The 27,564-nt window shown below is 31.2% G+C and overlaps 2 protein-coding genes across 4 annotated transcripts; one reads left to right on the top strand and one right to left on the bottom strand.

Annotated features, from left to right (window-relative positions):
- The first annotated feature begins 228 nt into the window (after positions 1 to 228).
- On the top strand, positions 229 to 10,488 carry LOC143240853 (leptin receptor gene-related protein-like). Of its 3 annotated transcripts, none has more exons than XM_076484034.1 (4): positions 229 to 270; positions 6,191 to 6,266; positions 6,796 to 6,991; positions 9,213 to 10,488. In XM_076484034.1, the coding sequence occupies exons 1-4, from the start codon at positions 231 to 233 to the stop codon at positions 9,324 to 9,326; spliced, it is 426 nt and encodes a 141-aa protein (XP_076340149.1). In that variant the 5' UTR covers positions 229 to 230; the 3' UTR covers positions 9,327 to 10,488. The 3 variants fall into 3 exon arrangements, with proteins under 3 accessions (XP_076340149.1, XP_076340150.1, XP_076340148.1); XM_076484035.1 differs by lacking the exon at positions 229 to 270 and adding an exon at positions 2,828 to 3,381 and having other exon boundaries at positions 6,192 to 6,266; XM_076484033.1 differs by lacking the exon at positions 229 to 270 and adding an exon at positions 4,395 to 4,669 and having other exon boundaries at positions 6,192 to 6,266.
- Positions 10,489 to 14,142: 3,654 nt separating this feature from the next.
- LOC143240852 (alpha-(1,3)-fucosyltransferase C-like) lies at positions 14,143 to 22,247 on the bottom strand. The gene is made up of 2 exons (XM_076484031.1): positions 22,024 to 22,247; positions 14,143 to 17,761 (listed from the first exon to the last, which is right to left on the bottom strand). Exon 2 carries the CDS (start codon positions 17,659 to 17,661, stop codon positions 16,627 to 16,629), a length of 1,035 nt encoding a protein of 344 aa, XP_076340146.1. The 5' UTR covers positions 17,662 to 17,761; positions 22,024 to 22,247; the 3' UTR covers positions 14,143 to 16,626.
- Between the last annotated feature and the right edge of the window lie 5,317 nt (positions 22,248 to 27,564).

A 27,564-nucleotide genomic window follows, 5' to 3' on the forward strand; every position in this document is an offset into this window, starting at 1 on the left:
CCTGGCCATGCCGGACATAAACCTTGTCAGACATCTGACTCTATAAAACTTTAAATTGTTATTAGCAAGCATAAATTGCGTGATACTGGCAAATTTATATGTGTAGTAAATAAAATAAATAACTAAATTTCATAAATATTACAATAAATTGCTTAGTTATCTAATAATGTGATATTTCATTCAATGTATTTTAAATATTTCTTTTTAAATATATATGACGTCATGATCAAATGTTAGTTGCTCATAATACCATCATGGCGGGGATTAAAGGTACGGTGTAATGAAATGTAGTAATACAATTCAAAGTAAATTACTATTAAAGTGGTTCATTATATATGAGTATGCATTAATGTTTTGTAAACTTTAAAATTAGCTTCTAGATTAGCGTAATAAATCTAATTAAATGATGTGTGAGAATATAAATGTTAAATATTATTTAGGCTTAGGCATAGCAACGCCATCAAATAACACTAACGACATTATTATTAAGTGTAAGTTAAATAGTTAAACTGTATTTTTTCTTTTCATTTTAAATAAGAGATCTGTTATTACATTGTAGTCAAGGCTAACGATCAAGTTTATCGTGTGTGAATCTTTCTGTTGAAAATATTATATATTGCTTTAAGGCATCTTTAGGAGCTAGTAGTCTTAAGTAACTTGTCACGTTAGCCTAAACTTGTTTGTCAGTGATAGAGGCTTAGCTCTAGATTCACCAAAGGGATTACTCGCTATGTTACCTGGTCACAGAAAATGATGTGGACTTTATGTGTTCAGATTTTCAAAAGCTTTTGATAAAGTACCCCATAAAAGATTATTAAGAATTGATGAGACACTGACAGTATTGATCAGAACTGGACATAAAACATGTACATTGGTGAAGACAAGTTGGTACAACAAAATAATTAGGAACATCAAATTAATTGAGTCAGTTAACCATGAAACAGAAGTCTGTAATGATTAAATTACATTGAATAACCATTGCGATACTCATTAATGGTTTTGTTCATGACAATTCCAATACCTCATGGTATAATAATAATAATAATAATCCAATAGTACAGAATCATCTTCATAGTGGAAACTGTATTAATAAAACAAAAATCGTTTAAAATTTTAAGAATCTAAATCTAGTGAAACTATTCAAAAAAGAAATATTGAAGTTACTACTTAAACAAAAAACATAAGCAGTTTTTTTTTTTAAAGCTATACTAATACACAAATCATGGGCAGGACAAGTGCATACTTGCAGTAGAATATGGATAAAATATTAATGGACAGTTTGGTCTTTGAGGCTGTTTTTACACACCCACTCCTAAGGAAAAGAACATTAAAAATATTCTTGTACACTCTGTACTGATGATTTTGTTTATTGTTGTATATTTTTCAACAGTCTGTACTGATGATTGTTTATTCTTGTATATTCTTCCACAGTCTGTACTGATGACTGTTTATTGTCTTATATTTTTCCACAGCCTGTACTGATGATTCTGTTAATTGCTGTATATTCTTCAACAGTCTGTACTGATGATTGTTCATTTTTGTATATTTTTCCACAATCTGTATTGATTACTGTTTATTGTTTTATATTCTTCCAAAGTCTGTGCTGATGATTGTTTATTGTTGTATATTCTTTCACACTGTACTGATGATTCTGTTTATTGCCATGTACTGATGATCTTGTTTCTTATTATACTCGCTACTATAAGCTACTGATGGTCTTGTTTCTTATCATATTTGCTACTATAAGCTACTGACGGTCTTGTTTCTTATCATACTTGCTACTATAAGCTACTGATGGTCTTGTTTCTTATCATACTTGCAACTATAAGCTGTACTGATGGTCTTGTTTCTCATCATACTTGCTGTTATAAGCTGTAGCTGTATTACTGATCATTTTTTTCTTCTAAACACATCACAGGTTGTGTATTTTCCATTGTTATTCCTGTTAAAAATAGGATCAATATAAAACATTCCAAGGGATTTTCCAGTTCCACAACCCCTGAACATGTTTCACTATAGTAATATTCAGATATTAAAATATTGAAAAAACTAATATGGTGATTTTTATTTGCATATAAGAAATTTAAAGTTTGGCAGGTTTGTAAATCAATTAATAAAATGGTGGTGTTGGGAAAATATTACAGAAACAACCTACTACTATGAGAAAATATATGATTTGAATTAGTTTCTGAAAGAATGTTAAAGTTCCAAATTTATTTTCTTGGGAGAGCAGAAGACTCGAATACAATGTTTTTAGTTTTTAGGTGATTGATCATACCTTTGGTTAATGTTTTACTTTAGTGATGGAATATTAGGTTTTGTTGGCTAAATATAAGAACCTAAACATTAAAAATAATAGGTTATACTTTTGGTAGCACAGAGGTAGATTTTTATCTTTGAAATTATTTCTTCAGTAAAATTATTAGCATTTTGAATGGTTGTTTAATGTTAGATCATGTAAACTTTTTCTATACCTATAAGGATGTGTGTGGTTAAACTTTGTGTTTTTTGTCCTTTGTTTTTTATGAATAAAATCTAAAGCTAAAATATTGTATGATATCTTGTAACTTCAATATTGTATGATATTTATCTTGTATCTTCAGTTTTGTGTGATATTTATCTGGTATCTTCCATATTGTATGATATTTATCTTATATCTTCAGTATTGTATGATATTTATCTTCTGTTTTCCATATTGCATGATATTTATCATATATTTTCAGTATTGTATGATATTTATCTTGTATCTCCCATATCTTATATCTATCTAATATCTTTAATATTGTATGATATTTATCTTGTATCTTCCATATTGTATGATATTCATCTTGTATCTTCAGTATTGTGTGATATCTATCTTGTATCTTCAAGGTAACTTTGATGAAAAATTGAAAGATTTGACAGGAAATAGTAAAGATTTGTATATACATGCTTGTAATAAAAGGGTTAGTTGTAATTAAACATGAAAACAATTTAAACAGATCTTATTTGTGGGTAGAGCAAAAAACATGTATTACTATAATCACCTACAGTATAACTGAGAAACATCTAGACATCAAAGGAAATAACTAAACATATCATAGACACAAGTTACAAATGAACAAGTGGAAAGTTTTTCTGCTACAGACCTTTCCTTATGTTTGATGAACTTGTTTCTTCTGTCAATAAGTTTTTCCATAATGATCTTGTAAATGTTCTAGAAGTATTAATTGATATTCTTAAAACAGTTTAATCAACTTAATGTTTAGATAGGTTGGAGATGTATTTTGAAAATAGACATTTGATATTTCTGAAATGCAAATATTTTTGTGAGTGCATGAATAACCATTGTTTTTTTCATTTCTTCCATGAATGATCTTCATGTCGGAATAAAACAATAGGGTGAGTAGTATTTGTTTTATAGTATTTATGTAAAAATGTATTGTAATGATATTATACTTTGAAATCATCTGGTGAAAATAATTCATTGGCCAGTTCACATGATAATAACAAATTATGTTATTTCCTGGTGTAACAAACTCAAACACTATGATAAATTGTAGACTGTGTTTACAGCCATACAAACTGTACTTCAATAACATAAGAAAAAAAAATCATCTTGCTTGTTAAAAGGAACTTAATATGCACAATAAGTAACATAGGTCCAAATATTTCCATAAATGCATACTGAATGATTAATTCTGTATCTTCTTAATGATCTTTTCCAAATTTTAAATTTATAATCTATAAACTCGATGTAAGCCTTCTAAAACTCTTGAGGCCTATATTGTTTGAATCTGTCAATCTCAGTACCAACTCAATGATTGACAGCTACTTCTAGCTAATAAACAAAATTAAAAATGTAGCTTACAAAAAATGATTCGTTGATCTTTTAGAATAATTTTTAGCCTACACTTTCAGAAATCTATAACTATTTGACATGTATTTACACACTGACAGTTTTAGGTGCTCACAACTACATAGGACTGCAGGTTGTTAAGGGGTGGGCGCATTTCATCATGGCTCTGTTTTAACAAGTGTTTAAATCATCCTGGCAACAAATTAAACTCTTGGTACTACAAGTTATCTCAGGATTTCTCATATAAACAACACTTTTTAACACATCACAAAACATGGGTTTATGTTTGTGATCATCCTTTAAAAATACAATTATCCACTGGCTTTTATTCCTACAGCTAATACTACAGGGTGTTTGGAAAGTCACTGTGCACTTATATTTATTAACAGACATGTTTCAATATAGAATACAGGAGGTAAATATGAATGACAATTATAAACTATGTTGAAAGTGGCCCCTATTGGTATCAATTCAGGCTTGGATCTTTCTTATTTTGTTTCTAAACACTGCTATCAGTTGCTGGCTTGAAATAGACTGAATAAAATATGATTACAAAACTGCACAGTGACTTTCCGAACACCCTGCAGTTTAACCTCTGACTTTCTTTGTGTGTTTTTTGCAGTTACTATAGTAAAATGCAGTACACTCATTACATTCAAGTATCAATATATAAAGCTAGTTGCTCCCCTGTTTCAAAGTCATAGACTATGAGTAAAATGGTTCTAGAAAAAGGAATAGAGACCCTGGATTGAGCTTTGAATGGAACAAATGGAGCTTCTGTATGCAAGTCTCAACAAATCTCACAAAATTTACAGCAATAATTGTACGACAGTGAGTAGTAATTTGATTATAATACTCTGTATATGTGTATTTTTCTTCCTGTCAACTGTGCTTTTTACCAACGATATCATTGTGGTCTGTGTCACTTTATATGTTTGCACCATTACTTTGTTTCAGAGAACCATCAGAAAAATCAGTGCTATTCTATTCTGATAACAGCTCCACAAACAAAACCCTTGAAAAGTGTTATTTCACTAAATACTTTGTTATTGAGTTTAATATTTCACATGGATAAAAGCTTACAACAGTTTCAGTGTTCTTAAGTTGTGGATATGTATATTAAAGTTTTAAATTGTTGACCTTTTCTAAGTTGTAAAAAACAACTAAATTATAAACATTCTATGATAAAAGCTTTTTTTTTAACACCTGAAAAAAATTGAAATTCAGAATGTACTTACATTATCATATGTCATATGGTGTTTAGAATATGTTGGTATGTGGTGTTTAACTCTACATTAGTACCATCAAGATCCAGGACAATATTAGTACTAGAGGGTTGCACCCTGCCCAGAAAAAATAGACAATAAATATGATTTATTATTATAGGTAAAATATGTCTGTGTATGCTTGTGGGTTAAGTATCTGGTGACTGATTCCATAACCTTTTGTTTAATTTTCAGAGTATGGGTAATGTTAGTAAAGAAATAATGAAATTATTATATGAAAACATCATATAAAAGTAATGTATGTTTTTATCCAAACATATTAAGAGTTATTTTGAACAAAAAATATTAGTTTATTAACATCAATGAAAATACATAATGTTCCCACTTTAATTGATGCTGTCTATCCTTAAGATAAAAGAAAAAATAAAACAGTATAGCTTGAAATTCCATAAAAAAATGTTGAGACAAAAGTTCCTTTATATTTGGTATAAATTAGCTCTAGAAACACAAATTGAATAAAGAATAACAAAGAAATAAAAATATAGGCTTTCCCAGAAATACACCTTGATTTAGTACCATGTTGTGTGTTGTTTGTGCACCAGAAAAAGAAGAAAAATGTGCTATTGTCAGGGAAAAATTGGAGGAATGTGTGCATTCTACTAGGGATTTATGGAAGGTACTGGGGACCACAACATCCTTAGTGTTGCCATCTCTTAGTGACATTTTTAACAAACCTCCTCAAGTTTCAGAAATGCCTCATGTGACTAATAATAGAGTTATAGATGTTTTATGGTAGTAAAACAAACTAAATGAACATAAAGCTGGTCAAAAATAGACTTCAATTAAATACAGGGACTCAGTGTTGTATTTATTTATCTATGATAATGAGTTTTATCTATTTAATTTTATGTTTAAATCTCTCAGGTTTTCAGTAGCCACATGCTGCTGCCAATAGGTTTCAAAATCTTCAGCTTTGTCCCAAATACTTAATACAGTGTTCACTTATCTTCCTTTTACAAACACACAATATTACAAATGAAAGGTATAATATTAGTAAAAGTTGAAACTACTTAGAATCATGTTAAAAATGTTAGAACAATGTTAAAAGTGTAAACAAACTTTTTCAGGTTAGTGGCTTTAGCATTCTCAGGTTCAGTTGGCATGACATTCCTATTTCTTGCCTGTGCTTTACCCGAGTTTAAGTAAGTATTACCTCAGATATTTTTGTTTTTATGAAAAAATTGTAAATAAGGTAAATAAAGTAATAACTATCTATACTGGTTCATGTGTCAGATAAATTTGGTACTGATGTAAAAGTTCAAATATTATATAATTATACATGCTTTTGTTGAAAGGACAAGCAAAAATTGTGAACATGAAAGAGTTGTATTACTGAAATGACTGTGTTAATAGTCAACTTTCTACCTCCTGCAACGAACTACTTTTACCATTATTTCGTAGAAAAAAAAACAACTTTGTTGGCAGTTTTTTGAAATATTGAACATTCTTTATAATTAGATATCTGATCAAATACTTTTCTGATTTTTTTGACATGGAAAAGCATACAGTAAGTTTCACGTAAACAGATTTTTTGTAGCTTTATATATATTTGAATTTTAAAATATATTTGTAAAGTGTTCAACTTATTATTTGATAAATTTTAAATTTCATATATTGATAACTAAGTAAAGCCTTGTAAAAATAGTTAACAGTATTTTATTTCTCTTCTAGTAACTGGTGGCCTTTTTTTGTTATTGTGTTTTACATTCTTGCACCTTTCCCTACAATTATATCACGGCGATTTACCGATGACATGGGTTCTAGCAGTGCTTGTAAGGAATTATGTATCTTTATCACCACTGGCATTGTCATCTCATCTTTTGGATTACCGGTTGTACTAGCCAGAGCACCATTAGGACAACCAGTGGTATGCACAGTCAGTATTTACTTTAACAAATAGTGTTGGCTGTCAAAACAAATACAAACCCTAGTGGATACCTTAACAAATCAAAGAATCGTCTGTACTCATATAGGTCTGTCAGTAAAATCTGTTTCTGTGTTGAATGAGAGGACTAACGTAATGAAATTGTTAAATAAAATGTTCATCAAACATAGAAAACAGTGTTTTTTATATTTGTTTCAAGTGGAATTTCAGTGTTTGTCATCATAGCCAGCTTTCACAATACTCACCTGAAGATCCATGAGTCATGAACTTTGGCTTTAGAATGAGTCATTCTAGTTGTTGTTCTTAAGTACCAGATGATTAGTGGTATATCTGGTGAGGTATTTTGTTGTTTGACAATGTGTAATTATTTCATTAAGTATATCAAGGTAAACTAAATCCTAATTGTATGATAAATTAATTTTTAACTCATTACCAAGTAGTATTTTTCCCTATTCAGTGGTAACTAGTGTGTTGTACTCTTTAGGTGAGTCATGGTGTGACCTGTAGTATTTGGTAGACCTTGTATATGTTGTTTGGTACTGTGGTGTACTGTTACCTGTTGGACAGTATTTACTAGACCATATATATGTTTGGTACTATGGTATACTGTTAGCTATTGGACAGTAATTGGTAGACCATATATATGTTTGGTACTATGGTGTACTGTTAGCTATTGGACAGTAATTGGTAGACCATATATATGTTTGGTACTATGGTATACTGTTGGCTATTGGACAGTAATTGGTAGACCATATATATGTTTGGTACTATGGTGTACTGTTAGCTATTGGACAGTAATTGGTAGACCATTATATATGCTGGTTGTTACTGTGATGCACTATTAGATGTTGGACAGTATTTGTAGACCATATATATGTATATTGTGGTCTTGTGGTGTACTGTTAGCTGTTGGAAGGTATTTGTAGACTGTATATATGTATGATGTGGTCTTCTAGTGTACTGTTAGCTGTTGGACTTTTTGCACTGCATTTGCTATCTGATGTATCTTTTAATTTTTATTCAACAAGAATAACATCATTGTATGTTAAGACTTCCATCCTTTATTTATCTAACTACAGGTTAGTATGATGACTAAATTCCTTTTATGTATCTTGTCAAATAGTACCTCGATGAACCCACAGTCCTCATGTCTTCTGTGTACCAAGATTGTCAGTAATGTGGTGAATCTCTGCTTTTGAGAATAAGAAGGATGTTTTTATGTACAGTTCTGGTAAACATTGGAAAGGTGTGGTGGTGTGTTGACTGTTTCCATTCTAAGTTGTTTTTAATTTTTTCTTGTGAACATATTAGCCCCAGTATGTTTGTCTCAGTACAATAACACTTGTGAACATGTTTTTGTTCTGTTTCACATTAGGTATCGTGTAGCTTATTACTTCTACCAACCAGAATCTAAAAATCTAGTTGAAAGTTTCTTATCACATATGGATTCCAAGGAAGATGAAACATTTGGTTTTTCTGTTATGTCTATATTTGAAGAGAATTACAAATAAAGTAGTTTTGTGACAAACAGCTTATTAGTCGTACTAAAATCAAAATATAAACAATACAATGTGGTGATTCTTTGTTTATACAATGGACAGTGAAATATGTACGTATGGTGGGAGTGAGTGCAGTAAATATGATTAATTAAACATAGAATGCGTTTTTCTGAACACTTTATATTCATACAACACTGTTTGGCAAATGTATATAGTACTTGATTAATTTTTGTTATTATATCAAGTGTGCATTAAGTATATTAAATAAGCATTGTTTCTTATAAACCCCTACAGTTATGGGTGTGTACATGTTGAGAATTACATGTGACTTAAAAAAATGTCTTTAGTCTTCTTATGTAAGATAAACTTTAGTTTAACCAGTATAGTTAGAATTCAGTAACTATGAACCGTCACTGATTACATTCCAGTCAACAGGACCTGAAGTACTTGTAACAGTTTGTGTGAAGATTCTCAACAAATTTTCAAAGTGCAATATTTTTACAGCACTGAACTCTGTTATTGATAACAGAATATTATATGTAATATTGTAAGTAAATAGTTTATACATATAATATTGTAAGTAAACAGTTTAAGCTATGGATGGTTTTAATAAACTGAACTGGTAAGGAAGTGTAAGTTTGTTAGAAAGCAATGGCAGTGTTTGATATCTACTAATGGATATTTTTATTTTCTTTCTTGTACAGATACAGTGGGGAGCCTGTGGGTTGGTACTTACCGGAAATGTTGTAGTATTTTTGACGATCTTGGGTTTCTTTTTGGCTTTTGATAATGATGAAGTTGACTATAGCATGTGGTGATTTACTTACTGCTTAGAGAGAGAACAGCTCTGTGCACTGGTTGACATCAACCTTCTATTAGTTGTCCAGGTTCTTCAACATTGCTTAGGTCGGGATACAACGAGCTAGCCATCTCTAACCTTCTCTTTTTGCTGTGTAAAATGTGTCATGTAGCTGTCGAGAGACAGTTCTGTTTGCAGAGTCATGTTTAAATATGATAGACTTTTTGTTTTAAGTAATGGTTTCTTTCAAGAATCCAAGTATTCACTAAGTTTTGTTGATGTTTCAGAGCTCCTTTACAGGTGAGAAGTATTAACTGATATGGGAGTTGATTCTACAGTGTTTTAGTTAGGCAGAGGATAAGATTAAGATTTGGATTTCATGTATAAATTATGATTTTTCTACTTCTTGAAGAAACAAAAATGTTTATGAATTAAATGTTTTCTTCCTTTCAAAAAAATTTATCTAACTTGTATGAAATAGTTTTTTTGGAAGTGAGTGAATATACACGTCTGTTATATTTCACAGGAGAAGAAATTAATACTGGTTATCAGTGTAAGGAATGGTACTAGCTAGGTTTATCTTATTTAACTGTCCTGTACATGTAGTACCAGTAATTGTCAATAAGACACGATTTATGCTTCTGGTAACTTTTTCATACTCTTTATTGTAGTTTCTTCAAATTGTGTCATGTTTATATTAATTCATTTAGGACTACTAACACGTAATGAATGTAAGTTTCTTGTTTAGATGTTGTATTTATTCACTATGTCTGGCTCAATGCAAATATTCAGGGGTAGGGACGTACCAGTAGAACAAATACTGGTGGTATCTCCCACGCAGTATTTGCACTGAGACAAAGACCTACCAGAAGGAAGAAATAAATAGATACTTCTTTGTTAATTGTTTTACTAGAATCAGATGTTAATTAATAAATATTTTGAGAGGAAAAAACTAGCATTAACCAGAGAAGATTTTTTAGTGATAGCAAAATTTCATTCATTACTGATGAGAACATTGGAGATGTATGTAGCTTGGTGTGTAGAAAGAAGTTTTTGGCCTGAACTTGTAAATAACCACCTCTGGATGTGTCCTTTAATCATTCTTAAGTGCAAGTTTGTGATGTAAATATATTTTTAAAGTACAATTTTTTGTTAAATCAATAAAACATTAACAGAGCAAATAGGAGTCATGCACTTTATTATTTCACCTCAGTCTTTGTGGAAAATATAAAAGTGAACTTTATTACACTTTTTAAAAAATAACTCTTTAGTATTGATGGAAATGTTACATTTTAATTGGTTGTATATAATTTTCTAGAAGTAAAACAATGATTTATACACAAACTCTTATTACCAAAATTTAGTATATGAACAAAAATGTGTATGTACTACTAAGACCTTGTGGCAAATTGGCCCACCATAGATACTGCTTATTACATATCACACAAGTGGATGTTCTCTGTTAAAATGTGTTCAAGTTAAACTTATCATAATACATAGTTGGAGATATTTTGTTGTGGAGTGGTAAAAGGTCTCAAATTGCTGAACCAATCAACAACAAAATATCCACCCCCACTTTTGTTGTTCCTAACTCTCTTAATACAAAGTAACCCAAAAATTGAAGGTGGATAGTGATGACTGCTGTATTAAAGACAGATAACACAGTTAGCCCACGTGTAGCTTTTCACTAACTTTCAAACAAACCAAACCTTTCCCAGGAACATCCTTTATATTGCTGATGAATCTACTATGTATAACTGAGCAAACATGTTACATACTGGTTAGTGCCTTAGGATAAAAAGGTGTAATTGCATAAACATGTTCTTCTGAGGCAAAGTTGTCCTCTTCTCACCAAATAATTGGTGTCTTCATTCTGTTTTAACAAAGATGTTTTTGTAATAATTCACAAGCACAGGAGTCCTTCCGGCTTCCCTATTCACTTTGGTTTTAATTTCATGCAAGCCTACATAAGGGCTATCTGTACTAGCTATCCCTAGTTTAGTGGTGAAAGACAGCTAGTTTTCACCACCCACCAACAAATAGTACAATCAACTGTCACATTACAACATTTCATGGCTGAAAGGATGAGCATGTTTGGTGGGGTGGGGATTCAAAAACATGATCCTCAGATTGTGAGTCAAGCACCTTAACCACCTGACAATATTGGACTTTTTCTTTTTGTATCCAACCTAGCTTGACATCATAATGATGTTGTGTTACACAAAACGCCATGCATGATCTGGTCCTGGGAACCACCTCCTCAAAAGGCTTTTATATAGCAGAAAAAATGACAAAATTTAGGAACTAATTACATATACATTACTGGATAACTTCAACTGAAATGGGAAGGGGCAATAAAAAGGTGAAGTATTATGGGGGAAAAAAGCGGAATTGTCCTCACTAAGTTAGGACAAAGTGTGACCAATGGACATTGAGTTTTACAATTATCTATATTTTATCGGTGGTTTGGTTTGTTTTGAATTTCATGCAAAGCTACTTGAGGACTATCTGTGCTAGCCATCCCTAATTTAGTAGTGTAAGATTAGAGGGAAAGTAGCTAGTCATCACCACCCGCCACCAACTCTTGGGCTACTCTTTTACTGATGAATAGTTTACCTGACCATCACTTTATAATGCCTTCATGACTGAAATGGCAAGCACGTTTGTTGATCATTTTTTGATATTTGAACTTTTTTTTTTTCTGGTGTAACTTGATGATTTAACAAAGATATGTTTTCAAATTGCAAAAAATGTGAAATTTTTGTTTACATCTTAGTCCAAATATATCTGTAATTATCGATCAGCCATTGACAACTCAAATTAAGTAATAAGTTACTGTAACATTAGTGTGTGAACGAGAGACAGACGTGATGCTTTATAGTATTAGGTTCTGATAATTATGTAATGCAGTAATTTAGGTTATCATGTATTCTTTTAAAACAAGATAGTTATAGCAGCTTTGTCATTTAACCAACATGTGTTTTTGGTGATTGATAGTCACCTGGTAGAAAAACTAAGCTCACAGCAAATAGCCTAATGGGGCTTACCAAAACAAACTAGCTAAAAGAATAACGTTTGGTCGAAACGTAATATTATGGCATGACCAGGTGGTTAAAGCACTACTTGTAATCTGAGGATCATGGGCTCAAATTCCCATCACACCAAACATGCTTGTCCTTTCAGCTTTGGGGGCATTATAATGTGACAGTCAATCCCACAATTCATTGGTAAAAGAGTTGGAGGTAGGTGGTGATGACTAGCTGCCTTCTCTCTAGTCTTACCCTGCTATATTAGGGACAGCTAACATAGCACAGACAGCCCTTGTGTAGCTTTGTGCAAAATTCAAAAGAAAGTGAAATGTCACCAAAGAAATAAAATTGAAGATTTTTATCTCCAAAAGTGCCATTTCTTCATTTCATCACAGATTGTTCCGTCTGTTATAGGTAAATATGTGTTTGTTCCTGCAGCCTTGGAGCTGAGATATATCTTGCAATCATCATTGTATAGTTAAATATTTTATTTTACTACTACTGTATGAAGTCCATCAAAAGACAATGTGTCAAAATAGAGTTTGAAGAAAAGTTATTAATTATTCTTTTACTGCCCATAATATCCTACTTCAAAGCAGTCAGACCAGCATCAAATATTTGTTTTAAATCTTTCATTATTCCATACAAATCAAGTTGACCATTATTCACTAGAAATGACAATTTTTATTCCATATCTTATTTTGAATAACTTGTTGAAAGAGTGGTCACCTAATGTTCGAGCATGTACATATGATAAGTATTTTGTTTAAAAAATATGCGTGAAACTTCATCATTAAAACTTGTAGTAATATTTAAACTGTTAACAAATGCTATCCTTTCTACCCCACATGATTTATTTGATATCACCCAAGCTTTGTAACCCTTCTTTACTCTTCATGAAAAATTACAAAAACGAATGTAAGAGAAATAACACTTTTCTTCAATAGGTAGAAGGCAAATCTGATGCTATGTTTAGGTGGAAATTGTTGACAATGATTTATTTTTGTAGGAGCAATTTTTGAGTGGTCTAGCCATTGCCCTTTATAGAAAATTATGGGGATATGCCCCTGAAAACGTTTAGAAAATTTAATACTATGAGAGAGATTAAAGCTTTTAACTACAAATGAAGCAAGTTTTATTATATGAAAAAGTGGTTAGGCCATGACCTGTTTCCTACAACCCTGAATATCCTATGTTGCTATATTTCAGTGTGAATCATGTTTAGGTGTTTCTTTTATAATATTTCTTCAACAAAAAACAACAGCAGCAAAGCTGTCATTATCAGCCATTTTATTTCTCACTAATGTTTGAAATGCGTTTTATTCAACTCTGAGAATGTAATTATCAAACTGCATTTCTAGAAGACAATATATTTAAAGAGAAAAGCAATGCCAAACTATGAGACTCTTTATTGTGCTGAGTGCAACAGTTGTCTTGTGACATGTAGAATAAACAAATACAAATGAATCATAGCAAAACATAAGAACCATCCGAGTTATTCTTTTTGATATCATGGGCATAATTAGCCACACTATTCCATAAGACTGTTTCAAGATCCTAAAATATAATATATTACATAGAAATTGTGTTTTAATTATATTGAGTAGTAGTGACTTCTTGGTATGCAAGTTGGTGAGTACATGTGACCCTAGTTGATACTCTTTATGCTACAATCTTGGTAATGAATGATATATCAACACACACATTGTGTGTCAGTTACAACTTGGGCTTTTTACTTTCAACTGATTACAAAAAAAGAAAGAAGTTAGTATATATTTAATTACACCAGAAAACTGTTACTCAATATTATTTCACCTCTTTGCCACAATGGTTTATTGAGCCATCTTTCATTTCTGTATTCAACATTGATTTGTTCTTAATACTTTATATACACCCCGACCAAGGAGAGGTATGAAAATTTATATAAACACAAAAGTAATTCTTATAATATGTCATGCAATACAAATTAACAGATTAATTAAATTAGCAGGGATGGATTCTGGGAATATAACATATACAAAAAAAATTCTCTGGCGAAAAGTATATAAATTCAAATTAACTGCAAAAAACTTCAAAGTAGCTGAAATTAAATATTAAGAAATGGAAGTCTTATTGTAATATAAAAAACAAGATTCTGTTCTGAACATTTGTATAATTGTAGTTATTATTTTCATTCTAAAACACCTAAAGCAACCAAGGATTAAAGACCTTTAAATCATTACACAAATTTTAATTACAAACATTAATTAACAGTTCTTTTATGACACACACTTTAAAAATATGTATGAACAACATTTTATTACTATTTATAATTAACAGGAACATTTTTAACATAATAATAAATTATACAAAAAATCAAACTATTGTTTAACTAACAAACATAAAAAACAATCTCTTTTTGTTCTTTAATGTGAGTGTTTTTCCTTTAATTAACAAATGTAAAACAACCTGTCTCCTTTGTTCTTTAACTAATAAACCTAAAAAGATAATCTGTCTTATTATTTAGCTAATAAACTAAAACACAATCTGTCTCATTTGTTCTTTAATTAACAAACATAAAAACAATTTAAATGACTCATCTCTAAATGGAGATTGATATACAACTCTATTCAAATTTATTTCTCTCCACAAGTACCATATTTCAATAACACAAAAAATGTACTATGCACTAAGTTTGATATTATTTTGTATTCTGAGCAACTAAGAGGAAAAATCCATAATTCAAAACATTCTGTTAAAGGCTTTTCAACTACGACAATTCCTTTCCAGTCATCGGTTTCCAATTTTTAATGAATTTTATTTGTATTTTATTATAAATGTCGTAACCCTCTGTCTAGAGTTTTAAAAAATCACTAATAGATAATATTAAACCTGTGTTTAATTATTTTTGGTTTAATGAATTTAAAACTGAAGTAGAAAGTTGGGCACAAAGCTGAGTAAATACCTGTTCATTGTGGGATTTTGAGATGCTTCGGAGAAATCTACTAAAATGTCAAATTATGATTAAAGAATGTTAAAGTCAAATGCTAAGAAATTAAGATTTGCTCAGATATTCTTTTGTTCACTTCCTACTTTTGTCACGTGGCGTTACTGGCAGACAATTAGATTCACATTTTACCTTAACCTTTGTAAAATTAGTAATGATATCCTTAAATTTTTAACATTCTCTTTATAGTTGGATTGCCTTAACCCAGCAGCTAATGTAAGATGTAATAGTTCAATCACTTAGTGGTGGGACTACTTAAGTTGCTGTTGGATAAAAACATATGACAAGCTTTGGGGAAATTATGCACGCATGAGTGATGTGATCTTCTGGAGCTCGAAATGAGCAAAGTTCCATCTGGGAATATTGGAAACTCATATCACTAACCCACAACAGGTGTAAGAATGTGTTTAATGCTGTCTACTCCAAACAGGCTGTTATTGTACCAATGATGAAACTGTAAACATTACTATATACTGTTATAGAATATACAAATACACAGTATTATCTACATACATTTGTACAGGAAAGAAAGCACTTTCTCAGAATTTTGCAAATTGGTATAATAATGTTCAATATGATACGACTTTCCACTCCAGTGTTATTCTTATATTTTCATGGATGAAAGCTTTTATAAACAAAGGGAATACTGGGAAAAGTACAAGTTTAAAATTCACTGTTTTTTATTGCAAATAAACCAACAACACATGATCACAGAACAAAGATAACCTATATAAAAGTAAATCTAAAGCTATAAAAAAGCACACCAATAAGCCACTTTCATAAAAAAACTTGCATTTTGTAAACCCTTTAATATATTTATGATCCCCTAGTGAGAAGGATATGGACGGTTTGCTACACAACAGTACTTTACTGCTCTACAATTTGGTTCAAATCAAGATTCTTACAATAATTAAAAATTGTGGACTTGAACAAAGTGCATGGTGTTCTAGACTATTCTACTATCCAGCATCTAATCAGAGTAACATTCTAATTTGACTTTGTCTACTGTGAGCAGTTAGTGACAATCTCTGAAACAGAAGATCTGTATCAACAAACTGTAACAAAATGCAAGTTGTTGTTTTTTTCCAGACAGTGAAGAACCAAGACCACAAGTATAACATTGATTATAAAATTAAACACTTTCAAAAGTACATGTTCTGATACAAATCATAAGTTGTATTTTCAGAAAAGACTTACCAGTAATGTATAATGTACTCCAAAAAGTTTGTCTCACATACTAGTAATCTAAATATAGAAAGACTATATATGTAATGTTTGTTCTAATTGTTTTCAGCATGTTCATGCTACCCTGATGTCCAACTCTTACAGTTAGCCTCCACAAACCACCAGTGGTTAATATTATGGTAGACTTTTTCTACTTCATTATGGTCATGAAGTTTCTTACAAATATCACATGCATAATGACTTGATTCTAATTTGTAGTACTGCTTCCATTCAAAGAACTTGTTATAAAGCGTCACATTTCTAGCCACATTCTGAAGATACTTACCTAAATGTTTGGGAGAAGGAAAGTCTAGCACGTTGATGAAAGAATTTGGGGGGGCAAACTGTGTATAATCTGCTCCTCCAAGCACCACTGGAACCATATCTGTACTTAGAATATTGAAGAACTTTTCTGTGATGTAATCTTTGCACATTGAGTTCTCAAAAGCCAAATAAAAAAAGTACTTTTGGGAAGCCTCATTGTAACACTTTTTAGACATTTTAGGAAGACATTCTTTGTTCCCACAACTGCCATAAACATCAACTGGTACAACCTGCTGAAGCTCACGGACATATACTTCTCGATTACTTGGAGTGATACAGTTACTTGAAAACCATACCGCTAAGAGACTTTTTCCCTTGTGGAAGTCTTGCCGTTCTTTTAAAGCTGGTTTCTTCAATGGTGTTACCAAAGGGCTCAAGAATATGTCAGAATCCCTTCTGTAAGTGACAGACCAGTTGAAAAATCCTTCAAGTGAAGAGAGAAAGTTTGGTGTGTGAAGAGGAGACTCGTGGTGCAGCATGATCCACCTCTGGTTTGAAAGTCGAAAGTGAGGCAGGTCTTTCAAGTCCATGTCTCGCAAGTGAAATATGATGGCATCAGAGTTTTTAAGAGCATTTCTATCAGATGTTATCACACAGTCTTGATGCTCACAATGCAGATTCTTCAGTGGTGAAATGTAATCCTTTATACCAAAAAAGCTAGTCCAGAGGAGAATAATTTTTGATTTTGAAGATTTCTTCTCAATCTTTGAGAAGTAAGAGGCCATTGCAAACAGCATTATAAAGAAGAAGGAAAGAAATATCATGCCCTTATGATTACATAGACGCTTCATTCCTGCTTCATGAAATAAATGGAGAGTGGATTCACTTTTCTTTTTCAAGGTAAGTTAAACTTAAAGAACACAGATGTGGACTATGGTCTTACTTCACAACCTTTAACAGAATAATATAATATATATATATAATTCCTCTGAACACAAAGATAGACAATATCCTTCAAATACTTATCATATCTTTTCTTAAACTTCTTGAAATTTATTGCAACCACTACACCTGAAGACAACCCATATGAAAGACCAACCATCCTGTTAGACAAATAGAACTGTATCAGACAAAAACTGCTCCTACATTACAAACGTGTATCCCTCTGTCCTACCATTATGCCCATAAAGTGTGAAAAAAAAAGGTGTGTGTGTTTTGTAATAGCAAAGTCACATTGGGCTGTCTGCTGAGTCCACTGAGGGGAACTGAATCCTTGATTTTAGCATTGTAAATTCATAGATTCAGCACTATGTATTCTCTAAACAATCTTAAACACTTTAATCATATATTCTCTATTATTTTAATTTTCCAAGAGAAAACAATATTAAGAGATATTAGTCTGTCCTCATATGACACTCTTTCCATTGAAGGTACCATTTCAGTAACTCTTCTCTGAACCCTAACAATTCAATGCCCTTCCCAAGGTAAGGAGTCCAAGACTGATCAAAATGCTCCAAATGTGACCTAATCAGTGACTTATTCAATGAAATCATAACATCTTTAGATTTGTATTCAATATTTCTGTACATACAACCTAAACTCCTATTTGCCATACCACTGGCAATAGCACACTGACTGGACGGCTTAAAAGACAAATCAACCAAGGCACTTTTCTCCATTAATACTGTTGAGGTTTTTCATCTCAAAATTATACTCAAAACTCAAATGATAATTTACATGCAATATCTTGCATTTATTGTAATTCATTCACCTGTCATTTACTTACCAAACTCACCAAATCACACAGATTCTTTTGTAAAGAAAGACTAACCTCCTCACAATCGAAACCCCTTAAAATAATCATCAAATTTAAATAATTTATCATTCTATCATTGTTGTAAAAAGAGAAAAGAAAATCCCTACCACTAATCTCTGAGGTATCCACTTTAGGCACTTAATCCATTTGTAACTACCATCTAATTTTTTACATCTAGCAAGTTTTCTATATAACCTATCATACAAAAGCTATAGAGATAATTTTTAACAAGGTTTTTTTGCATGGGATCTTTCCGAAAATCTAGGTATATCAAATTCACATCATCTACACACATGATAACCTCTTCCAATATGTTCAAAAGATTAGTAAGATAACAGTGAAACCAACCACACTGACTACCCAACAAAATTCTAAACTTGTTAAATGACTATAAAACATCTTTAATCATACTTTCAAAATTTTCTTCACAACTAATGTAAGACTAACATCCTATAATTACTGGGACAATTTTTATTGCCTCCCTTGAAAAGAAAAATAATATTGGCCAACTTCCAATCTTCTGGAATCTGCCCTCTGCCCAAAGACTTGTACAAAGTAGTAACAAATGGCTCAAATATCTAACCCTTAAACTCCTTCAAAATCCTTGGGAAAGTATTGTCTAGCCCAAAATTAATATTATCTTATAATGCCATGTTTCCATCTACCAACTGTTCAGAATGAGGAATACTACTTAAATATTCATTAAAAATTGATGAATAAAATAGAATTTAATAACCATTCGTCTTTTAATTATCATATACAAGTGTAACTGTGTCATTCCTACTTCCATTCTAATATTTTGCTTCCCTTGAAGGTACTTAAAAATGAAATCGTTAATATTAAGTCTAACATTTTCAGCCAACCTTTGTTTTTCATAGACCCTTTTTTTAAGTTCCTGTTTGACCAACTCTCTTATAACTGTCCAATCAACTTAAACTTCATAAAATTTAAAATCTTATCTTTTAGGAACCAACCTGACCTTTTTCCCTTATGAATCACTTTTTTTATATCCAAGGAATATGTCTACTTTGAATATAAAAACAACAACTATTTTTACTGTATCTACACTTATATTCAGTGTCCTAATTCACAAAGGATAATTCTTATTACATCATTTCAAAAAAAAAAAAATTTAAATTCATACTCAAGATATGATTATTCCTGATCTGCACATGCAGGAAAACATTAAACCTGATACAATCATTATCTCTTGCACTCAAATGTTTCTATCAACTACTTTTATATTAGCAATAAATCTAAAATAACATTGTTCCTAATAGGTTCCTTAACCAACTGGTAAAAACAGATCATCCTGAACACCCTTGAAAAACCTTTCTCCCTCATGGTTCGACTCTATTATCTTCCAATTTATATGCCTGACATTAAAATCTACCAGAAATATAACCTCATCAATAATTCATTTTCTTATCTAATTGCAGTTTCTTAACTTCATTATTTTCATCTGGTATTCTGTATTAATTTCCAACTAAAAGCTTCCTTCCATAACTACTACTAATAGAAACCCAAATGGGTTCAATCTCCTTGTTATTATTTCTGATATCCTCAACTTTAACAGCATGTAACGTTTTAACACATAAAGCCACCACCCACTCTTTAGTACACTATCCTTATCAAATAATCTATAACCCTGTATTTAAAAGAAATTTCTGTCATGAAAATCATTAACATTTAACCAAGTTTGAGTTAACTCCATAACATCAAAATCTTATCTTCCAATCAATGCTTTGAAGTTTTATACTATATTTCTTATACTTTTAGTCTTACTAAAGTAACAGTTTTCTAGTATTACTATAGTAACAGTTTATCCTACCATTCAAATAACTTCTAATTTTACATTTTTTCCCTATAATATACTTTTCTCTAAATTTTACTTTTAATTTCTTCAGTTTATCCTGGCCCTTACCACTGTCTACTCCTAGTTTAAAGCTGTTTGTACAGCTGAGTCAATAAACCTTGCAAACAAGCCATTCCCTACCCTGTTTACATATAAACCATCCAATCCAAAAAACTCTTTTCTCATTGAAGAGATTTTGTAAACCCAACCTGCTCTTCCGACATGTTAACCTAAGTCTAGCATTAGCTCAAGTGACTTATTATTTTATCTCTACAATCAAGTCTTGGCACTATCACTGAATGAATTATGTTCCTTTTTCTTAAAAACATTTATTACTCCCTTACAAATTAGCTCTTGTGACCTACTCTTTCCTGTATCATAGCCTCTACAAACACAATAAAGACTGCATCACTGCTACTGCTAGCAATTTTTACTTTATCACTTACATCTTCTTCCATAATCATGGATTTCTTGTTTGTTTGCATTTTAAATTTTATGCAAAGCTACATGAGGTCTATCTTTGCTAGCCATTCTTAATTTAATCAGTGTAAAACTAGAGGGAAGACAGCTAGTCATCACAACCCACCACCAACTCTTGAGTTAGTCTTTTACCAATGAATAGTGGGATTTACCATCAAATTATAATATCCCCACAGTTGAAAGAGCAAGCATGTTTGGTGTGGTGGGGACTCAAACCCATAACCCTCAGGCTATGAATTGAGTGTCATATCCACCTGGCCACAACATGGGTTGCACAACATAATTCTTATCTCCAAGGTTACCTACAAAATATACTATATATGCATTGTGCTAAATATTTACCTAAAATTTTGTTTTCCATTCCAATCTTTATCTGTTCCTTTCTTATCTTTACTATTCCTTATGCCTCACATGCACAAACAAAAAATAAAATATATTAGTGTTAGTTAGCAGATCTTGTTTATTATAATTAAATTCACAAACTTTATCCCCACTAACATTACAATTTAACTTTTCCTCAGGTCATTCATTAGTCACTCTTTCCTTTGCATGCAAGACCTTAAGTTCCTTTTGAAATACTGCTGCTATTTTTTCACTTTTTTTACGTTTTTACCATTCTAATTACCACTTCTTTAAAAAAACCCTCCAATTTCTCCTCCGAACTTCAAACTCTTCAAATAAATGATACATCTTCGTCACTAACTTCTTTACACGAACATGCTAGTCCAAAATCTCAAAATAAAATTCCTTCACTGTATTTATCGCACCTTGCAAACTGCGACACGTACCTAGTACAAGTGTGAGATGTACTCTGTAATGGTAGTCTGGAAATAACACTAAGGACCAATAACCGACTGACAACCAAACCTAGAGTTTGAAAATCAAATACTAGCTACTTTACGAGTACTTTTTCACACTTAAGTAATTAAGATTTCTTAAAAAATAAGAAAGTAACTCGTCTTTGTATATTAATGTAATACTAATACTGACTTAGTAATAATATAATGTATTTTCTACTAACGTACTAGTACTGAAAGTACTATAGCCTGTTTTATAACTCACCAATAACTGAATTCCAACCTTAAATTGTTTAACATTCGCAAAGTTGAATCTAACGTTTGTAACACTGAACCACCGGTTTCAACTTCAAAACTTAACTTTGCTTATAAAATCAATTTATCGTTTTATTAACTGACACAAACTACTACAGTTTACAAATAACGAAAATATTACTATTTTTAATATTAACGTCAACTGTTTGCACTCCACGAAAGCGCCCTCTCAGTAACTTATATCTTAGATTCATGTCACAAAAAACGTACAATCTTTAAAATTCGTTCTTAAAACATCAATAGTAATAAAAACTGAAAGAAATACTGTTATTTTTTAATCTACATTTTTTCTCTTGCTTACACGTTTGATGCTTCATTTTCTATAAAATAGTTCTAATTTTTTTCATTAAGTCACATCAAGATTACTGGCCGTGTAATGATTCTTAGCTACTGTATATCGAAGCTGTCTTTTATGTCTATGGATTTCCATACCTATGCCAATTTTTCGCAAAGTAAATCAGTAAAAACACTAATAAAGCAAAAACGGTAATATTACCGTTTACAGAGAAACAACCAGTACTGATCTAACCATTCTCCACCTATCCATTTCAAACTTTCAATACTTTGTAAATACTTTTATGAATCGCACAAGTCTCCATCATAAAGATAATTTAACGGAGGGTTATTTCTCAGTTTTTGAAACTTATAACTGTATTTTCCTCTTTATTTATTATGTATCTATCACCGACATTGATATTTATACTCTGTAGTTGAAGGAAAGTCAGCATAATTTATGAGGAGTGAATAATTTTAAATTCTCAACTTCATGTTTACATCTTGTTGCTACAGTATTCAATTTATGTGACCAGGCAAATATACTAACAGTATTATTATTAATTCACCAAGCTAAATGTCTGCAACAAGTTAATTATTTAACCGTTTTTATTAAGATGAAAAAAAAAGGTTTTTCTTTATTGCAAGAAAAATATCAAATGTTTGCTCCTAATACACGTTCTCCAAGCCAATTATTATAGTAAATAGTGAACAATCTTTTCCAGGTTTTAACTTATTTGTTTTTAAGGCTATATTTTCAGCTGTTAACCACTAGTTTTTATATGAATAATTTAGGTTTTAATGCGCTTAACTCCCAGTAGGAGAGCGGGATGTCTGCAGACTCACATGGCTAAGATCCGAGTTTCGAGTGGTGGGCAGAGCACAGAAAGACCATTATATAATTTTGTGCTTAATTCAAACCAAACCAAACATTTTTTCAACGCACATTTACTTTATATATGTTGATACAAAAAGACATAATTTGTTTTTAAGGCTATGTTTTCAGCTGTTAACCACTAGTTTTTATATGAATTTTGTGCTTAATTCAAACCAAACCAAACATTTTTTCAACGCACTTTATGTCTTTTTGTATCAACATATATAAAGTAAATTTACTTCAAGTTTTAATCTTTTCTCTTTCATCCATTTAACATATTAACATGTTTTTAACTTTGCAAGTGTCAATGCTTTGCTTAATGAAAACTCTCAAGGGTTCATTTTATACCACTAAAATCAAAATGATGTAGTGGTTGAGTGATTTTCAGTATTTAATCAGATAAAAGGTTTTTAATTTAATATTCAACTAAATTTTAACATCAAGCTTCGCACCTTGGAGCTATGGGTGCATTACAAGGGTGGCAGTCAAATCTAAACATTAGATTATAGTAGACCAAGCGTTTGTGGTGATCCACTATCTGCCTTCCCTCTAATCCATATTTTTCCTTAGTGTCAGAGACCGGCATGCCCAGGTGGGTTAAGGCGTTCGACTCGTAATCTGAGGGTTACGGGTTCGAGTTCCCGTCGCACCAAACATGCTCGCCCTTTCAGCCGTGGGGGCGTTATAATGTAATGGTCAATACAACGAATAGCCCAAAACTTGGCGGTGGGTGGTGATGACTAGCTGCCTTCCATCTAGTCTTACACTGCTAAATTAGAAACGGCTAGCGCAGATAGCTCTCGAATAAGTTTGCGCGAAATAAAAAAAAAATTCTTAGTGTCAACCCCATTTCAGACATTCCAAACTTGCGCAGTCTCTTTCTAAAACGTATCTCAACTTATCTATTTAGGTATTTTTACGATATAAGTTTTTGTTTCTCCAAATTCGAGGCTCCACGAAACTAAAACAATTTTAAGTTTAAGAAATAATATTCTAATCTGTCGCTATATGTTCGAAACTAATGAAGGGCTATATCTAGATATCCCTTCAGTGAATACCTAAAGCAAACAAAACAAGCTATTAATGACACAATACGTATTAAAATATTCAGTACTGCCTTAAACATATTCACATACCATGAAACTTGAAAGTATATGTTACTTTATGCACAGCGTAAAAAAAAAACAACCGTTCATTGGTCACGATTTATACATCAGTTTGCGACCGTGCATTGACCAAAGCATATATAGAGTAATAACAAAATAGTTGCATATAAAACGAACATACAAAATTTAAATCGTACAACGACACAATATGCAGATAAAAAATTCTTTATTTTTAAAGAATACCTCATAGTGGCTCAGCGGTAAGCCTGACAGCTTATAACGCAAAGAAAAAACACACTTAAAAACTGGTTTTCATTACTCTGGGTGGACATAGCATAATTAGTCTGTTGTTGGAGCCCTATAATTAATAACAAACAAACATACCTTTTAAACAACTCAGTTTATGAAATAGCTTAAAGTTTAAGGTGAAACAAAGCTTAAATTAAACAAAACATAACATAAAATAGTAATAAATATTATTTATTTACTCTAACTCTGCTCCTGTAACGATTTCTATCAGTGTATGGGCTCTTTTGTATCACTTCTTACAAATAGTGTACAGTCCAATCAATTTAGCGACCGTGATATTTGAAGGTAAAACTTATTACATTTAGTGATGCTTGCACAAGTACACACAGCTGTTTTGAGCTATTAAACAGCGATAGTTTTTACTATGTATTTACACTTATACCTGTTCTATTTCTTTGCACAAGCTCGGTCCAAGTAAGTATTGAAGTCGTCACTTGCACATCGTTTAAAGTCCTCAATCAGGCTTAATTGTCTTAGTTTGTTGAAACTGTGGCCAATATGCATAGAATTAAACCATTGATCAAATTAAACCTTTTTTTCGAGAAAGAATTCCATATACGTTTGACTATTTTGCTTGCAATAATCTTGAAATATTTGGTGATATGCCTCCAATATCATCTCATATACTTTGATAATAGCTTTTTTAAGCTTCTCATAACACGTGCAATATTCTAAAGAGAGAGAGAGAAATAAACTTCTTATGGTTTATCAGTTAAAACACTTTGTAATAACAATGACCATTTTTCAGTGGGCCATTCCATGGTTTAGGACAACCTTCTCAAAATGTTGGAAATATTTATCAAATCATCTTCATTGGATGATTGGAACTTCAATATATCGATTGAGTTCAAAACTCTCATTTTTCCTTGGATGATCGGAGGTGAGTCTAATTTCCATTTATTTCAGCCTAATTTCTTCCTCGTCTTTGACACGAGGTTATTCGGTTTCGATACCTTTACATTTTCTTTCCGTTTCGATACGAGCTTGTTCAAGTTCAATTTGTTTAAGTTTTAGCTGGATCTTTAGCTTATCTTTATCACTCAATACTGATTGGTTAATGGTGACACTAGAGTAGATCTCTGGCTTATCTTTATCACTCAATACTGATTGGCTAATGGTGACACTAGAGTACTTCCTTAATGTTTCTTCAGACAACAAACCACCATCAAGTGATATTTCAACAATATGTTTTTTAGTTTATTTTTTCTCATTAATTTCTTACCCTATAGTTCCAAAATTCTGACAATTTCGAGCAATTCACTTTTATATCATCTTTCTAACTGTTTGAGTTCCAACTTAAAGTGATTGAAGAAAACCTTAATAATCAAATATGATTAAATCTTGTTGGTACTGACACATATAAATTGAATTAATATTTTAATTTTAATATCTATCGAGTTTTGTTTCTTATTCAGATCCTGGACAAGCCCCCGGTTTATTTTATTCCATATTACAATTTCAAATAGCCTGAAACTGATTTAAACTGTTATTTAAATTTAGAAGTTAGTTAAATGTCGATATGTATCAGATTTATCATGTTTGCCAACAATATTAATATATACAGTTTTCTTTCTTAATACAAATTTATTTTAATACACAATTTATAATAACAGTCATTACAAATATTGATTTTAACTGAAGTTAAACAGTTTGTAATGTTCAAAATGTAAAAAGGTTCCTGGTGTGATATGTGTAGTTTCTCTATTAATAAGTGGTAACCACAGTTTTAGCTTCCGAGGTTTATAGTATATTAACTATAGCAAACTAACAATATAAATTGTCTCTTCGCGTTGCATTGGTTTATAAGCTAGAGAAGAGAATTTCTAGAAATTTAATTTCTATCGATTCTGTTTAAATCACTTACAAATCAGATTTTGGGCAAGAATTAATAACTCCACATTGTTTATTTTAACACTTCTTATTTATCAATCTATTATTATTTTATTTCGATGACCTTTACTATAATTCACAATAACTGGCAAGCTAGAAATACAGTCTTCGTGTTCTCCCAAGATGTCGTTTAACTAAAGCGAATCCTTTTTCCATATTCGTTTTAAAGTTGGCGGAAGTGTTAATATCTAGTACCTAAATATGTAACTACAATAAAAAAATCGATATATATATAGGTATATAAAACGTTCTAACTTTTCGCTTCAGCGTTAAAACTCAATAAAATGTTTATAAATTATTTTGGAAATGTTTGATTATATTTAAACTACTGCAAAATGTTAGATATATTTTGGTTTCAAGTTATTTTTTAAACATTACTTCAGCATTCTCATTGTATTATTTATTTAGTTACGAGGGAAAAATGATTTCCAATTTACAAAAACCTATCCTCTTATTATATATAGGAAAAAAGTTATGCTTTATTATGGTTACCAGATGTCCATCCGAATTTTTAGCCTCACTCATTTGACCCTTTTAAAAACAGTAAATGCATTAACTTGTCCCAGTTTTTCTATATCTCTGGGTGAATTTAATATGTACAGTTTGTCATTATACACGATTCCCTAAATTTTGCTTGGAGAATCACTCGGCATAAGACAGAACACATGATACAATGTTCGCTCCCTCTGTTACGTTTTATTAACCGAAACTGTCACTGCGCAACCGCAATAACAACGAAAAATCACAAAGTCGCAACTCTCGTCCTTCATTAGATTCCAAATAACATAAGTACGTTTCGGTGTGAATCATATGTATAGATAGTATATATTGGTGTGAATCATATGTATAGATAGTATATATTGGTGTGAATCATATATTTAGGTGTTTCTTTTGCAATATAAATTTCTTCCATGTTAAAGTTCTACAATGGTGGGTACATTCAACAAAAGAGTTGTCACTATGAGCCATATTATTTCTCATTAATAATATCTGAAAAGAGTTTTATTCAACTTTGAGAATGTAATTATGGAAGTGC

This window comes from Tachypleus tridentatus, chromosome 13 (assembly GCF_004210375.1).
Source record: "Tachypleus tridentatus isolate NWPU-2018 chromosome 13, ASM421037v1, whole genome shotgun sequence".
Taxonomy (NCBI): Eukaryota; Metazoa; Arthropoda; class Merostomata; order Xiphosura; family Limulidae; genus Tachypleus; species Tachypleus tridentatus.